Source organism: Malania oleifera, chromosome 2, assembly GCF_029873635.1.
Source record: "Malania oleifera isolate guangnan ecotype guangnan chromosome 2, ASM2987363v1, whole genome shotgun sequence".
Lineage (NCBI taxonomy): Eukaryota > Viridiplantae > Streptophyta > Magnoliopsida > Santalales > Ximeniaceae > Malania > Malania oleifera.
Window position 1 is genome coordinate 147516054 of NC_080418.1, and position 18083 is coordinate 147534136.

The window sequence follows — 18083 nt, forward strand, 5'->3', positions numbered from 1 at the left end:
GGCACTTTACTTTTATTCCATGTGTATGTTTATTTGTTAATCGCATAGACTGACCCTAGGTTGTGTAATACTGCTGTTAAACTAATTGACCTAGGCGATAATTTTTAAATACTCAATTCACCTCCCCTTTTGGGATTGTACCAAAGCTAACAATTGGTATCAGAGCCTCGTAACTTAGACTTAGACATCATTTAGTTAAAAGATCATGATGGCTCGTATTAGTGCATCCCCTTCATGCAAGGGAAGATTGGTCACACACCCACCAGTATTTTATAGTGAAAACTATGCTATATGGAAATTCAGAATGAATGTGTACGTGAAAGCTTTAAATTGAAAATTTTGGAATGTCATTTATGAGGGTGATTGTGTGCCTGTTAAATCTATTGGCTATACTAGTGTTTCTAAATCTGAGTTTGAATTGAATGATCATGATAGGAACTTAGTGCAAATAAATTTTGATGTCATGAATACCTTACTGCATGCTTTAGATTCTAATGTTTTATATGAGGTTATGGCGTGTAGTAATGCTAAGCAAATCTGTGATGAACTTGAGAGGAGATATGGAGCACCCATGCAAAACAATGTGATCTCTCAGTGTGACTCAAGCCCTACTAATCCTAAAGGAGGTAACCAATGTTTTGTTTCCTTAACAGATAATGTGGTTATCTCTATTCCTTCTGCTTTAGTAGATAAATTTGGTAATGATTCATGTGATGAATTGAATGATGCATCTGATACTGAATCATATGATAACATTGATAGTGAGAGCATGCCTACTTATGAGGAATTGCAAATTGAATATGTTAGAACTCATAAGTCTCTTGTTAAAACACTTAAACGCTACACTGTTTTGAAAAATAAGAATGAGGCATCATTGAAAGAATTTGAATCACAAATTCTTGTTAATAAAGAAAAGGATTTGAAAATCACGAATTTGGAAAACAAGAATGCTATGCTGCAAAAATAGCTTAAAGACGTAAGATCCCAACTTACAATTGAAAATGAAAAGGATCTTCATATCCTTGATCTTGAAAATAAAACAAACAATATGACTAAAGAATTTATGAAACTTCAGAATGTTTGCAAAGGTCTAGAGAACTCAAAAATTCAAGATTTAGAAAAGAAAATAGAAGACCTGTCTAAGATCATCCATACATTTATTAGAGGTAAAGAAAATGTTGACAAGCTCTTAGGTTCACAAAAGAAGACCTTAGACAAAGAAAATATAGGTAATAATGGGATTGAAAATAAGAAAAGAAAAAACCTATACATGGGATACTTTGTAAAAGAATCAAAACATTATGCTAGTACCTCCTCCAGCCCTTATACCCACACCTTTTGTGCATTGTGTAAAAAGAAATGGTACATTAAATTTAATTGCTTATTTAAAAGGAAAGGTGTTAAATGCAAACAAGTTTAGAGAGTCAAAGTACCACCTACTCCTAACTCATCGAGAATAAAAGATAGAAAAATGGTATGGGTGGTTAAGAAAACAAACCCCTTGAAATTCAAGGAAGAATTTATTCAAACAGGAATTACATGATCACATAATTCTTACCCATTTAAAGAATAATCTTCAATTTTTCTCTCTAAGCAAGTGATTTTAAAATCCTTTTCAATCTTTTCCTTTTCTAAGGTAGCATGAGATTCTTTTAAATCTTTCAATTGTTTTGCCAAATTTTTATTTTCATTTTTCAAAATTGTTTTCTTTTTAAACTTCTTAACTATAGTCTTATGCATTTTAAATAAATCATTTTTGTAATTTTTCGTAAGAAGGCACGCTTTCATCATTAGATTCATCACATGATTCATCACTAAATTTATCACAATATTCATCACAAGAATCATTACATGAATCATTAAATGAAGTGGAAGGAGAAGAATGTACCTCTTTGTCGGTTAATGCTATAAAGGAATAATTTTCTCCTTCTTGATCACTTGAGCTCAGATCATCCCAAGTGATAGCCTTCTTTTCTTCGGTTTCTCCATATCTCTTATCAAGTTCTTCCCAAATATCCTTAGCACTTGTACAAGTCATGATCTCTTTAAAAACATTAGTATCTAAAGCATAATACAACATGTTCATAGCACTAGAATTGATTTACATTAAATTAATATCATGCTCATTCATTTCATTTTCTAGTTTGGGAAACTCTCTATTATGAATAATTTTTGTAGGAATATAGTTCTCTTGAACAATCACTTTCCAAATCCTTCAATCCATTGTTTTGATAAAAAAATGCTCATTTTTTGTTTCTGAGAGGTGTAATCTATACCACAAAACATTGGAGGCCCTGTAAAGGATTGACCCTCACAAAATGGAGATACTCCAATATGAGCCATGCGATCTTTATACAAATACGTTTAAGTTTATTGCAACCGAACTCTAATACCAATTGTGAGGATTAGTGTCATCCAAAAAGGGGAGGGGTGAATTGGATATTTAAAAATTTAGCTAACTATTTAGCCATCTTCCAAATAATATCAATATTAAAATTAACTCGTGTGTCACAATCACAACAATATAAAGATAAACATACATGTGCGAAAAATTAAAGAGAGTAGGGATAAAGAGAATGACACCGAGTTTTACAAGGTTCGATTATACCCGCCTACGTCATTGCCTCAAACAAACCACTTGAGAATTTCCACCATCTTGCTCCATCAAATCAGGGCGGAGCTACCACTAAAATCCTTCCTTGTGGTCGGAGAAGCCTCTCAAAAAGGGTAAAAATAGTCAAATTTTTAAAAATTTACTTTACTACCTAAGACATTATTTACCACATGAGGTATAAATATTTCGAAAATCAAATATTGTCAAATTTTTAAAACCTTATAAAAATAAAACCCATATTTTTTATTCATACATCCCATTGTATATTCCTTAAAATTTGTAGTAGTGCAAATCAAAAATACCAATATAGACATTCTACATATATTATTCATAATCTTTCAAAAGATAAACGTACCCTTGTAAAAAATAAAATGTCTAAAAATATTATCATGTAAAATTATAATCCTATATTTGGAGAGATGTTAAATTTAAATTTATATAAGATTTAAATAATATATAATATAAAATTATGTTAGAATTTAGTAAAATTAATTTTCACTCAAATTTAGATCGAGTGAAAAAATATTTTTAAGTCCACAAGCCAAACGTCCCCAACCTCTTTTTCTTTTTTAAAAAGATAGAATTTTTTTTGTGTTGGTATTTATTCTGAGCACGCCAATTACGCAAGTCGGCACAGCTTTACAAGGAGGATAACGCCGATCCTCGTAGGCAGGGCCGCCTTCATGTGGAAATATTGGCTCTTGTCTCGTCAGGCACCAGTGCGCTTCCACCAATCAGAATTCAGAGCAGCAAAAGTTTCCCGACATTATTTTCATAATTTAAATATTTGAAAATACAAACAAACCGACAAATTCTCTCCGATAAAGCTTTCAGGTAAAATATCCCTTCCTCCATGCCCAAAATACCCCTGCCTCCCTCCTCAAATCCCGAAACTGCCCCGCGGCCTGTGAATTTAAATAAGCCACGAGCTTTCTGTTCCGCATGTCGTCCTACAGCTAGGAATCGAATCAGCAAGTTAAATGGCAATTTCGTTATATATGCTGAAACGGCGGGCTATCTAGCAATTGGGCACACTTAGATCAGTGAAAGCAAGGAAATGTAACTTTCCCAAGCTACCCGCTCACTCTCTCCTCCTCTACTTGCTTCCTTCCTTCCTAAGGCTTAAGCTTGCAACCAAATTTCCCCCTCTCTCTCTCTCACTGCTCTCTCTCTCTCCAAGGGTTTCAGCGGAGCTCCTTTTCGCCCTCAGCATCATCTTTATCAGACGCCCATGGCTTCAATTCGCGAACGTTGTTTGATTAAGTAGAGTTCAGTTTGATCTAGCGATTCATCGGAGGAGTCATTCTTCACGAGCGATTCGATCGTCTGTTCGCGTGTTGGAGATGCTCGATTCACAGCCCTAGTACTCTCCTCCTTCATCCTGTAAGCAGTTTCACTTCACTGCTCTCTTTCCCTTCTTTCCACTTTTACACACACTCAGACGAACCTTTGTTTGTTCCAGCGGAAAACGCTGGTACTTTGGTACTGAGGTGTATTTTGGAGTGCGAGAATGTCGTCCAAAGCGGGCTCCAATCCGCAGCCGCAGAGGCGGATTACACGGACGCAGACGGCAGGCAATCTCGGGGAGTCCATTTTCGACAGTGAGATTGTTCCTTCAACGCTATCTGAAATTGCCCCTATTCTTCGCGTTGCAAATGAAATCGAATCCAGTAACCCCAGGGTTGCTTATCTCTGTAAGTTGAAAAATCCGACATTTCCTGATTAAGCAAATGTGCGCGTATGTTCAGTTGGTATTATTCACCTATTTCAGTTTCAATTAAATGCTTATTAAATTTTTCAGTTGTTTTATCACGATAAAAATCAGAGCATAAAGTCAATCATGGTAATCTAGCGTTGTTATATAATTTATATTGAATTTGTGCACGGTCCCTTGTGAATTGCATCTAGTTGCATTGGCAGAGTTAGGCTTAGTATGTCAGCAGAAGAAGTCATTGTATGGATTAAAACAATCTCCAAGTACATGGTTTGACCTTTTTAGTGCTGTAGTACTTGAGTTTGACCTTCATCGATAGGCAGCTCTGTATTTTATAGTTATACTCCATTGGGCAGTATTTTGCTTATTGTATATGTGGACGACGTTGTGATTACTGGTGATGATGATCATGGCATCCAAGACCTAAAGCTTTTTCTACAGAGTAAGTTTAAGACCAAAGACTTGGGACCATTGAAGTACTTCTTGGGTATATTGGGATCTCGTATGAGAATTGTCTTGTCATAGAGGAGGAATGTTCTTGATCGTTAGATGAGACGGGGTTGTTGGGATCCAAATCTGTTGATACACCCATGAATCTCACTAGTAAGTTAATGCCAGATATTAGCAATTAGTTGCGTCGTATCGGCGACTTGTTGGAAAGTTGAATTATCTGACAATCACTCGACCAGATATATCCTTTGCAACAAGTGTTGTGATTCTGTTTCTTGATTCCCCAAGACCAAGTCATTGGGATGTAGTAATTCGCATTTTGGGATATCTCAAAGGTGCACCAGGGAGAGTTCTCTTATATCAAGATCATGGTCACACTCATATTTAGGGATATACAGATGCAGATTGGGCCGGATCACCTTCCAATCGAAGATCCACAACCAGGTATTGTATCCTTGTTGGTGGCAATTTGGTGTCTTGGAAGAGTAAGAAACAAATTGTGGTTGCCAAGTTGAGTGCTGAGTCTGAGTATAGGGCTATGACGTGCACTACATGTGAACTTGTTTGGTTGAAGAACATGTTCAAAGAGCTAAGTTTTCCACATTCTCAGTTTATGAAGTTGGTGTGTGATAATCGAGCTGCTATTCATATTGCCCCAAACCTTGTCTTCTATAAGCGGACAAGATACATTGAAGTTGATTGTCACTTTATTCAAGAGAAACTTGTATAGAATCTTATCACAACCACTCCTTCAAAGTCTAAGTTTTAGCTTGCTAATTTGTTCACTAAATCCTTGGGATGTGCTTGTGTGAAATTAATTTGTAACAAGCTAGGAGCATATAATATATATGCTCCAGTTTGAGGGGGAGTGTTAATGGTTATTTAGTCTTTTAGCATTATTATTATGTGTTAGAGTTTTGTTAGTAATAAGTGTGAGTTAGTGAGGGTATTATGGTTACTCCTATTGTACTTACATATAGTATAAATAGAAGGCCAGACCTATCATTGATTTTAGGTCTTTCATTTTACCCAATTACTCAACAATGTTCAATAAATTTTTTATTGTAAAGTAAATTTTGGAAGTATAACAATTAAGTAAAAAATTGTAATAATTTGCACCGGGATGCTTTTTTTTTTAAAAAACAAAATCATATTTTAAAAATATTATTTGATTGAAGGATGAAAGTGAGCATTTTTTAATTAAAATTTTAATTTATACTAGTTTTATATATATTAATCAATTAGGTTGTTGGTTTCGGGTCTTTAGTTTCTATTTTTGGTTTTTAGTTTTTGTTTTTGGTTTTCGTTTCTATAATTTTTGATAGTGATAGCAAATGGCCCCTTAAGAGTCAAGTTTGTGGTTTCGTATAGGTAGATTGATAATTGTTAGTAAATTTTGTTTAGGGTCCTTAGTGGTATATAGATGCTGTATATAATATATATATTTATATGAGCAGCATAGTGACCAAGTTGTGTTATCTGCAGAAGTGGAATTAGAATTATTTTCTGGTTGGTTACAAGACATCGAGAATGCCTTTGAGATTATTACCAATGCTTTGAATGGGCTGACAACTGGAGTTGCAGTTTTGGGTAAGAGGCCATTGACTTTCTTACCAACAGGAAAGTGGTATAGCTGATGTTGCTCCTCATATTGTGTGAAGATCAAAATGATCATTTGATTAGGGGATTAAAATAGAAGTGTCAAATCTTAATGGAGATAGTTTTTGTTTTTTGATGAATTTGATGATTGGGTGTAGTTTTGGAGTACTATTTTTCAATGGTATGGTATGAATGAGGCATGAAAGTTATATTTGGCTGAGTCAAAAATGGAATTGCTCAAATTGGTGGATTTGACAACATGAGATGAAGAAAAATATTTGGTGAAAAAAGAACATGGAATGAGATGAAGCAACCCATGTTGGAGCAATTTGTACCATCCAAACACCAGCTGCATGTCCATCTTAAACTATTTGATTTGAAGCAAGAAGATTACTCCACTAGTAGGTTTTTTTTCATTTGGCTACTTGTGTAGACCAGGCATAGAAGTATATAATATAAAGAGAATGCGATAATTGCTTTGTAGAAGCCAGCTGTTGAATTACCCTGGTGGCTTTTATCACTTGGATACTCGTGCTGTAATTGAATGGAAAGAGGATGTGATGATTATTTTGTATAGGAAAGGGTTGAAGATATCTATTACCTCCAAGCTTGCAGCATGTCCTCTCATTATGTTTGGAGATACAGTCTAAGGATGCCACTCACATAAAGGAGGATATACAATGCAATCCTCCTAGAGCTACATCGACCCTTTGGTTTGGGAAGACTACTAGTGGAGTTTTGCGAGAGAAGTCAGCTGAGCAATTGAATTGTGTGAGAGAAGTCATCTGAGCAATTGAGTGAAGGAGTTTAAAATACTTTTATAATACTCATTTGAAGATTCTTGAGCAGTTCTGAACAACTTTTAGCCCCCGTTTGGGAGCTCTTTAAAAAAAGGTGCTTATAACACTTATCATTTAAAATAAGCATTTTTAGAAAAAAGTGACATTTGACTTGCATTACAATAAACACTTATTGCAATAAGTGTTTTTCCAGAACGACTTCTTTCAGAACTACTTGAGTGAATTTTGAGAAGCAATCCAGGATAGCTTAGTGATACTGTTTATAGGTCGGGTTAATTTTGTAAATATAAGAAAATGTAGTGACTATTTTATAATTTTAAAAGTAATTAGAAGAAAATCATATATTATTTTATATTGTATTATAATATATTAATTATTAATGAAGCATAATTAAATTTTGGAATAAAGAAGAAAAATCATCTATTAAGTTAAATTAATATTAAAAATGAAAAGTTGAAAAATCATCAAGGATCTGCTATGAGTCCTTATCTTTTTGCTTTAGTGATGGACCAATTGACTAAGAGTATTCAAAAGGAGGTTCCATGGTGTATGTTGTTTGCAGATAATATTGTATTAATTGACGAAACTAGGGATGGAGTAGAGGCTGAGTTAGAATTATGGAGAGAAGCTTTGGAATCTAGAGGCTTTAAGATAAGTAGAAATAAAACAGAATATATGAAATGTAATTTTAGTAATGATAGGAGGAATATTGGAGACAAAGTTAAACTTGATGGTGAAGAAATAAATAGCACTTGTAGATTTCGATACCTTGGATCTATTATGCAAGCTGAAGGAGAAATTGAAGATGATGTAATGCATAGAGTTAAAGCAGGTTGGGTAAAATGGAGAAGTTCTTCAAGTGTTCTATGTGATCGTAGAATACCCTTAAAATTGAAAGGGAAGTTTTATAGGACAGCTATAAGACCAGCTATGCTATATGGATCAGAATGTTGGGCGACGAAGAAACATAATATCCAAAAAGTAAAAGTTGCCGAGATGAGGATGCTTAGATGGATGAGTGGTATAACATTGAAAGATAAATTAAGGAATGAACATATTCGTGGTAAGTTAGGTGTAACTCCTATAGAAGATAAGATAAGGGAAGGATGACTCAGATGGTATGGACACTTGTAACGTAGGCCTTATAGTGCACCTGTGAGGAAGAGTGACTTAGTTACTGTGAGGGGCAGTAGAAGGGGTAGGGGTAGATCTAAAATAACTTGGGAGGAGATAGTGAATAAGGATTTAATATCTTTGAATCTATCAAAAGAAATGGTCCATGATCGCATAAATTGGCGGAAAAGGATTCATATAGCCGACCCCACTTAGTGGGACTAAGGCTTGGTTTTGTTTTGTTGTTTATTAAAAATGAAAAGTATTAATTTAACTAATAATATTGTTTTAACATAACTAAATATGATAATTATATGTTATAAATATATATTAAGAACAAGATTATTATTAATCAAAAAATAATATTTTATTTTTTTACTTAATAAAAATATTTAAATATTAATTAAAAATAATAGTTTAAATAATTATTAATTAAATTGTTAACTAAAATTAATCATATATTAATTTACTATGCATTACAACCTATTAATCATTAATACAATATAATTAAAATCTGGAATGAATAAAAAAACCATCTATAAATTTAAATTAAACTTAAATAAATTAAAAATTTTAATTTAGCTATTACTACTATTTTTAAAATAAATTAATGTGATAATAATCTGTTATAAATATACATTAATGACAAAATTATTGTTGATTAATAAATAATATCATGTTATTTTAGTTAATATAAAATATTTAAATTTTGATTAGAGAAATAATATAATTATCATTTGAAATTTTAATTATAAAAATATTAATATTGTTGTTTAAAATATATTTAAAAATGCATATTAGTTGTGGATTGAACAAGAATGATTTATTAATTTAAATTAACATTAAATAAATTAAAATTTTAGATTTAATTAAAAGTATTATTTTTATCATAATTTAATATGATAGTAATATGCTATTAATATACATTAATAACATGATTATTATTAATTAAAAATAATATTCTTATATTATGTTTTAGTAGAAAATATTGAAATTTTAATTATAAATAATTAGAATAATTATTAATGAAATTGTTAATTAAAAAATATTAATATTTGTAATTCAAAATATGTTAAAAATAATCTTATAGCACCCTATAATAAAACTAAGTGTCCAAATACCACTTATTTTAAACACAACCAAACACCACTTGTAATTTTCAGCACTTTTCTAGTTCAACACTTATTATCAATACTTATTAAATTCAGCACTTTTTCTGAAAAGTACTTCGGCATAAGGGGTTCCAAACGATCCCTTAAGGTCCAAACATCAATCAAGTGCTTCAAATGTTAGGCTTTTGGGCATTGAGTTGCTCAATGTCCTAAGTCGTGGCTATTGTAGAAAAAGAAGATGATGATGATGCCATTCTGAAGTTGAGACAGAGGTCCTAAGTGACTTGGATGCTGTTGAAAATTTGAGAAACTGTTTACCTTTTTGACTCATCCTCTCTTGCGACAAGGTTGAAGAAAATAAATGTATTGACGTCAAGGGACTCTTGGGTCCTAAACAAATGTGTTTAATTTATTGAAGTAGGCTTATGCGTTTTTGCAAGTTTGTTTGTAATTTCATGGATGTTTAGGGATTTATGTGTACCTTCTTGTAATCTATGCATTCTTAACTGGGGTCTGAAAAGCCATTTAAGAGTTAGTTTTTGTTTAATTTAAATTGAGAGATGAACATGTGTTCTTCCCCCAAATTGTATCTCCTACGTTCTCTCTCCTTCTTCTTTCTTCCTTCTTCTTCCCCTTCCCCTTCTCCTTCCCCTTCCGTCCTCTATTTTTCCCCCTATTTTACCTAAACTGTTCACCACCCTTGCTGTTGCTACTTCACTGGGTTTCCATTAGCATATGATGAATTGAATTTTCTAAAACTTCGCTGGAAAAATGTACTAAATTTTCTTTTATTCTGAAGGATATGATGGTAATTCTTTGAGTATCAGCTGTCAACCAATAAGAGGTGTTCCAAATATAAACATTTTTGTTATTTTGTTTAGATTTTCATTTTATGTAAATACAACTGTATGAAATTAAATTATATTTATCTTGAATCCCTAGTGATTCCTGGGTTAAAAAAAAGTTATCTTTTATTGTCAAGCAAATTTACTAATAGTATGGATGGATTGGTTGCCCATTTATTAGTCTCTCTAAGAATTGTAACCCATGCACGCTTTTTGTGTAACTGGACAGTCGTCTGCCCTTTTCTTTTCCTTCTTATAATGCTGCTTAATACTTTGTTAGTTTGTTTTATGATTTATCATTATTTTTAAATATGACGCGGTGTGTGTATTGTATTCTTCATGTAGTCCATCTTGAAATATGATTCATTAATGAACATTTTGGATGTAGGTCGTTTTTATGCATTCGAGAAAGCTCACAAGTTGGATCCAAATTCAAGTGGACGTGGTGTTCGTCAATTCAAAACTGCCCTTCTTCAACGTCTAGAAAGGGTAAGCACTTTTAACGCTTCTCATTTGAGTCATTGTATTGTTTTGAATTCTTTATAAAATTATGATTGCCTTCTTGAGGCAGAATTTATGCCCTTATTGATTTTCACGATGGGGCTAAAAAATCTTAAAGTGAATAAACTGGATTTATTTTATGTGAAACCGTTATGGTCGTTTTTTCCCCTGGTTTCCTCTTGCTTTGATGGGGTTTAGAGTGAGAGTGATCATTCTGCATGGAATCCTCTCAACGAATGCTGGTGTTCATCCTCTCAAATGATTTGTTACACGGATGTTTTTGTTAGTTTATGATGTATATTCATGCCTGGTTTTCAATATTTGCTAAACTTGTTTCTGTTGAATAAAGATTTTTTTGTGGTGTTCATCAAAGATAAACTAATGCCAACCCCTACTCCATAACGGGATAGGGCATCGTAGCTTGGCTGAATAAAGGATGGCCCCAAAAAATAGAGTCAAATGTCTCCAACAAAAAAAAAAATATAAATATTATGGGGATCTATGCAAATTCAAGTTTATTCGAAGGATTTTGTAGGTGTTTTCATTCTCATCCTTGCTTTGGTAGGAAATATAACTTTCCTAGAAAGAAGAGAAAGGATGCAACAGTGGAGAAGATTGTCACTGAAGAAGAAAGAGGAAGAATGGTAATTTGCTAGGAATATCTCTTCCTAGCCTCCTTTTGGGGGTGCCTTTTTGGATTTTTCAGAGACTATCACTGTCTGACCTCATGAGAGACTGGAGGGCAGTGCTTTTGTAATAATTATGTGTGTTGTTTTTTCTTTGGTGTATTATAGCTTTTCAGCATTTCTAGTTTCTGGGAAGGAATTTTTTGTCCTCTAAATCATGTACTCTGTTTTCCAGTTTTAATAATATTGTCTTCTTTTATCTAAAAAATAAAATTTGCTAGGAAAATCTCCAACTTATGAACACTCCTCTCAGCCAATGGATCTGCATCATTGGTAGCAAAAAATTGTGTTCCTTTCTCTTACAATAAATGGACATAGTGGTTAACTAAAAAGTGTGGGGCTTATTAAGTGAGGCTAAGGAATATGCACAGATAGTGTCTTATATGACTATGGAAAATCTAATATTGGATTTACTTGTTATGGTGTTTGTTTTTGGTTTTGAGTTTTTATCATACTTTCCCACAATGTGATTGTGGAGTCATGTGTAGTGATCTTAAAAAAATAAATAAGAAAAAATTAAATTAAAAAAATTATTATTAAAAAAAATTAATTAAAATTAAAATTAAAAATTAATTTTTTTAAAATTAATTAATTAATTATTATAATTAATAATATAATATAATAATAATCTAATATTATAATAAAATATATTATATAATATAGGTTAACTTATCCTAATGGATCAAAGATCTTTCAGGAAGCCTCTCTGTTTTTTTTTTCTCATTCATCTTGAGCACAGAGCAGCGTCCTTCATCTCCTCGTCCCCTCTCTCCCACTCTCCTCTATCCCGTTTTCGTTATTCGGCCAATCAAAAATCCGAAAATACCGTTGGACTCTGCTTGCTGCCACCGACATTTCTATTGGAGCGGATTTGTTGTAGGAGCGGTGGCGTAGGCATATTTCTTGGGGTAAGGTCAAATTTCAAACTTACCTCAATTCTCATAAACTATAAGCCCCATCAACGAACGGAAATTGTTAGGAGACTCATGGGGAGATTCTCTACATTCTAGTTGGAGCGAGTTTTCGAATTGGAGCTCCGAGATACCAATCCTAAATTGGGGGTAAGTTTAATAATTTAGGCTTTTATTAGGCTATTTAAGGTATTCAGAATTTAGGGAAATTTTAGGAAAAGTTGTTCTAAGAATTGTGACGAATAATATAGTGAATTTTGAATTTCAGGGCTCAGGGATTTTTTTTAACGTCTGGGGCATAGGCCGGGGTATTAGTGGGTTTTTTTCAGGAATCAGGTAAGGGGATTAAGTTAAGTCAGGAATTTTATTTAATTTGAACCGATTAAATTAATATATTTATTTATTCATTTGAGAATTTAAATGCTATTTTGGAAACAAACTGTTCGAAATGGGTTTTATAAACGTAGGATATACGGTATGATATTTTTGAATAAAATGAATGGTGGAAAGCTTGTTTATTTATATGAATATGTTAGAAAGTGAAAAATTGTGTGGCGGATGATTTAATTTGTATGGATTATTGTATATCTGGATTTGGGATTTTGAAATACTGGAATTGTTGTGAAAAACACTAGAAATGCTTATGAAAATACTGGAACTGTTTATGAAATGCAGGGGTTTGAACTAACGGCCAGTGGCCGGGTATTGTTTGATTGGCCAAGGGCCAGGATAATTATTTGACGGCCGAGGGCCGAGTTTTATTTGATGGCTATATGCCGAATTGTATTTTTGGCCTGGGGCCGGGTTTTTGGAATAACAAGAAATATATGTGAAATGATGTTTTAAATGATATTTTCTATTATTTAAATTGCATGATATGTTTTAGGAACCCTGGGGACCAGTGTAGTGTGAGCATGGTATCGTTGCTAGATGTTTGTTATGTGGCCGTGTGCGCCCACACCTGTGCTGAGAGGTGTAGGGTGGCCTTGTCCGATTTGCCTATGTGAGGTGAATGCACCCTTGGGTGAGAGCAATTGGACCGGTAGTTGGAGCTGCGTGTACCCGCAGAGTATGTTAGCGGAGAGTATAGATGACTACTATCTGGGTGGATCCCCCAGGACATTAGTCTAGCTTTCGGGCCGCACAACCCTTGCCATGGGGATGTAAATGGCGTGTTTGTCACAGGGAGTGTCTTATATGCATATCTGTTAATTTATGTGATTACGGTTAATTAATAAGATAACTTCGAGGGCTTATTGAGAAAGGTGAGTGCCCTGGTAGCAGTAATGGTATTAGAGCAGAGGGAAGCTACTTGTATGGGCGGGTAATCTTCCTTATCCTCGGCTAGTTGTGTGTGTGTGTGTGTAAATTAAAAATGTTTTCATAAATGTGTTTATCTATTTAGTGAACTGGTTATTTTCTATACACTAAATTCATGTTGGCCACACACTGACATTAACTTAGTCTTTCCCTTACTGAGCTGTGTCTCACCCCTACTTTACAAACTATCTTTTAAGGAAATCCTATAGATTGGGTCTAGCAGGCTTGAGAAGGCAGGCTAGTGGTGTAATTTTATGTAGTTAGTGTGTGGATAGAAATTTTTTTTTTGTTTAGTTTTATGAGATGTAATTATGTGAAAATGGATATATTTGTGTATAAAGATTGTTAGAACTCTGGTAATGTAACTTGAGGATTTTATATTTTATTTCCGCTACGTATGTGTGTTTTATATTTGATGAATAAGGTATCAGGCACGTTGACGTCACTAAAGTAGCACTCCGGGCCCATGTGGCGGGTCGGGGTTGTTACATCACGAGTATCTAGATGTTTCTGTTTGATTACTTTTTTTAATGGGAAATTACAGTGTACTTTTTTTCCAAAAATGACAATTTCATAGGAATTTCGATGCCTTTGATGATGGACATGTATGGCTTGAATATGGTTCTTAATGATTGTGTCCATTCTAATAGTCTGTTGTCTCTTATTAGTTTCCCTGTTCTGAGGTGGATTTTTTCATGTTTTCCAGGAGAATGATCCGACCTTAATGGGAAGAGTAAAGAAGAGTGATGCTCGTGAAATGCAAAGCTTCTACCAGCATTATTACAAAAAATATATCCAAGCTTTGCAAAATGCTGCTGATAAAGCTGATCGGTAAGTTGTTTGGGAGATATTGAATGGCTTCAGCAATGTGCTTGGTACCTGCCACTCCTTTTATGGGGGCTATATTTGACAATATATTTTCTACATTTACTCAGTGCACAGCTTACAAAAGCATATCAAACTGCTAATGTTCTATTTGAGGTCTTGAAAGCTGTTAATCTTAATCAATCTGTTGAAGTTGACCGTGAGGTGAGACTCAAAAGCACTTTTCTGCTTGACATCATTTGAGCACTCTTTTTTGGAGTGAAATTTGTCTTACGTGGTTTTTCTTACTTGCGAGCTCTGGTTTCTGTTAATTTATGCATTGTGGCGGTTTTCTTCCATGTTCAATTGATGATGTAATAGTTGATTTTTACATAGATATTGGAAGCTCATGATAAAGTTGCAGAAAAGACAGAAATTTATGTCCCTTACAATATTCTTCCTCTTGATCCTGATAGTGCAAATCAAGCAATAATGAGATATCCTGAGGTTTGGTTGTCCAAGACTTTAGTGTTTTTCTTTCATCTTCTCTTGAAACTTTCCAGTCTACAATTGAATATTTCTGTTGACATTATCAATTTGCAGATTCAAGCTGCTGTTCTTGCACTTCGTAACACCAGAGGTCTTCCATGGCCCAAAGACCATAAGAAGAAAAAAGATGAAGATGTTCTGGACTGGCTTCAGGCAATGTTTGGCTTTCAAGTGAGAAATCTAACTTGCACGTTCTCATTCTTGTACTTTCTCATTTTTTTTGGGGCATTTTTTTTCACCTTAAGGCTGTGACCATTGCTTATCTTAATGAATATGCAGAAAGATAATGTGGCAAATCAGAGGGAGCACCTGATTTTATTACTCGCAAATGTTCACATACGGCAGTTTCCAAAGCCTGATCAACAACCCAAGGTTGGTTTTTTCAGGGGTTTTCCAATCTTTAAGGACACAATATTTTTTAACTCATTTTTCCCTCATGAAAGAAGTCAGGTGATGGGAAACTATTTTTTCTTTTCCATCACAATTATTATTATTATTATTATTGAATTGAAAAAGCAGAGATTTTATTGAGGAGAAGAAGTACAAGGAGTATAAGAAATTTTCCTTGTAAGATACAAGAAAACAAAAAGAACTCAAAACAAGGCTGCTAGCCAAACATGCTGTGAATCAGAAAAAGAAATCCCTTTGAAACATCTGTTGCGAATGCCCACAAGGAGGCCAGACACTGAGTCCTATCCCAGAGCATAATTGAATACATCCTCTTCCCCATAAGGATATGAGCATTCTGCTACCAAATCCCCCACTAAACTGCAAAAATCGCACACCTCCACAACATCAAACCATCTTTACCGCTTTCAAAACCTGAAAATGAAATAGCCAACAAATCCTCCATTCACTCTGGACACCCCCAACTCTCTCCAAATAATCCAATAAGATTTATTCCACATCCTCCATAAAAATGAACTATGAAGGAACGGGTGAAAATCAGATTCTGAATTTTCAAAACAAAGAGAACATACATCAGGAAATAAAGCCTTGAAAGGCCTTCAGATATACAAGCTCTATTAAGAACAACCAACCAAATAAAAGCATTAATCTTACAGGGGACTTTAGCATTCCAGATAGATCTATGAAGTGGGAAAGACAAATTTTTAATGGTTAAATGCTATTAAAAGGCTTACATGAATACTCCCTAGAAGAATCAAGAATTGTAAGACAATAATTTTGTAAAAGGAAAATTATGCTTGTGGAGAAGTACAGGTACTGCTTTACAGAAAGTGGGGACAGTGCAGAGAGAGATGAATAGAACAGAGAAAAGAATATGAACAGAACAGAGAACAGAAGGAGATAGGAGGAAGAATAAAGGAGGAAGGAGGCAGGAGGAGAAAAGAAGAGGGAGAACCTGGATACCAGAGAGAGGGAAAACAGTGTGGAATTCTGGATTCGAAATGATAAATAACGGTTTCATACATCACAAATAAAGTACTTACCTAACATCACAATTAAAACAAATATTTACAAAATCGCCCCAAGTAAAACAAGAAACTACAAAATAACACCGGAGTACTTAAAATACACAAAATAACGCTAATGAACCAAACTTCTAAAATAACAATAATTTTCTCAAATTAAAATAAAAAATCTTAGCTACAATAGGAACATCTGAAATTCTCGGTTGGTGGTTCTCCATCATTGTCCCCATATTAGAGAAAACTTGGTCTCGAAATCTGAAATGTGGTAGTAGCTTTAACTCCATGAGTGGGAATGGAGTCGATCATGTAGGCAAATCAAGTGGCCATTCCATTGTCAGTCACTGTTGGGGAGTTTCTAAAAGATCCTCCAACTGCAAGTTGTGTAGAAGGCTGTAATGTCCTTTAATAAAATAGCAAGTCATCATTTCAAAACGCTGAAATTTGTATTGAGAATCCAAGATCTTGTGATGTAGGCCAAAATTATCTCAAAAGTCAAGTCAAGACATCGCCAAAACTCCCAAAAGTCATGGCTAAACTCAATTTCTTGTGATTCTGGAAAATGCAGATGACTGGAAATTTCTCACACACTACTGGGCAAGGTCTCCAGTGATGGTTTTATGGATGGAGGTAGATCCAGGCATGATGAGTTGATGGTGGTGGTGTTGTGTGAAAACAACTCTGGCAAGGTGGGGTTTTAAAGGGTTTGGCGGCTGGAAAATTTCAGGTGGCACATGGGGATTCTCCAGTGGTTGGATGATGATGAAACTTCAGGCCATGGTGTTGCAGGGCTTTCTGTCTTCGTCTGCGTGGGTGGTTGTTTGAAATCCTCCAGAAATTTGGTCCTTGAAAGCTGGTGGCATGACTTTAGTTGGAGAAGTTGTAAGTCTACAGTCTGCCTGGTCATTGTGGTTTGCTCTGATGCCAAATTGAAGCAATACCAGCATCAAGGGCGAGGGACAGAGCAGAACAGGTACTGCCCAAGGGGAATATTAGGAGAGAAATAGATATGAGAGCGGAGGGAAAGAGGAGGGATTGCCATGGAAAAATGGAGATAAACTCATCAGAATTGGGCTTTGTACCAAATTGATGAAGGACAGGAGCAAAAATCAGAAGAAAAGAAGAAGAGGAGAAGAAAAGAGAGAGACAGCTGGATAGAAACCAGAAATGGGATAGAACAGAGATTAGAAAAGAAGATTCGAAACATTGAGAAATAGAAGCAGCAATTCAAAGAGAAGGGAAGAAGGAGAGAGAGCGAGAGCATTTATAACATTACAAATCAATTTTTTAAAAGGCGAAGGCGTAAGGCGAGGTGTAAGCCTTTTGAGAATTTGTTTTTTAAGAAAAAAATTTGCTAAATAAATTATATATATTTAAAATAAAGTAACAACAACAACAGCAATAAAACCAAGTCTTAGTCCCACTAAGTGGGGTCGGCCATATGAATCCTTTTCCGCCAATTTATGCGATCATGGACCATTTCTTTTGATAGATTCAAGGATATTAAATCCTTACTCACTATTTCCTCTCAAGTTATTTTAGGTCTACCCCAACCCCTTCTACTGCCTCCCACTCTTCATAGGTGCACTATGTGGCTTTCGTTGCAAGTGTCCATACCATCTGAGTTGTCCCTCC

At 34.4% G+C, this 18083-nt stretch overlaps 1 protein-coding gene across 1 annotated transcript in view; it reads left to right on the forward strand.

Annotated features, from left to right (window-relative positions):
* Positions 1-3558: 3558 nt before the first annotated feature.
* The window catches only part of LOC131148616 (callose synthase 3), a 75909-nt gene continuing 61384 nt past the window's right edge, over positions 3559-18083 (forward strand). The window contains exons 1-8 of the mRNA XM_058098452.1: positions 3559-3997; positions 4077-4308; positions 10636-10736; positions 14372-14496; positions 14601-14694; positions 14866-14976; positions 15073-15189; positions 15298-15390. Of these exons, the coding sequence (XP_057954435.1) occupies positions 4125-4308; positions 10636-10736; positions 14372-14496; positions 14601-14694; positions 14866-14976; positions 15073-15189; positions 15298-15390 (825 nt within the window). The 5' untranslated portion in view covers positions 3559-3997; positions 4077-4124. The remainder of the gene's footprint in view (positions 3998-4076; positions 4309-10635; positions 10737-14371; positions 14497-14600; positions 14695-14865; positions 14977-15072; positions 15190-15297; positions 15391-18083) is intronic.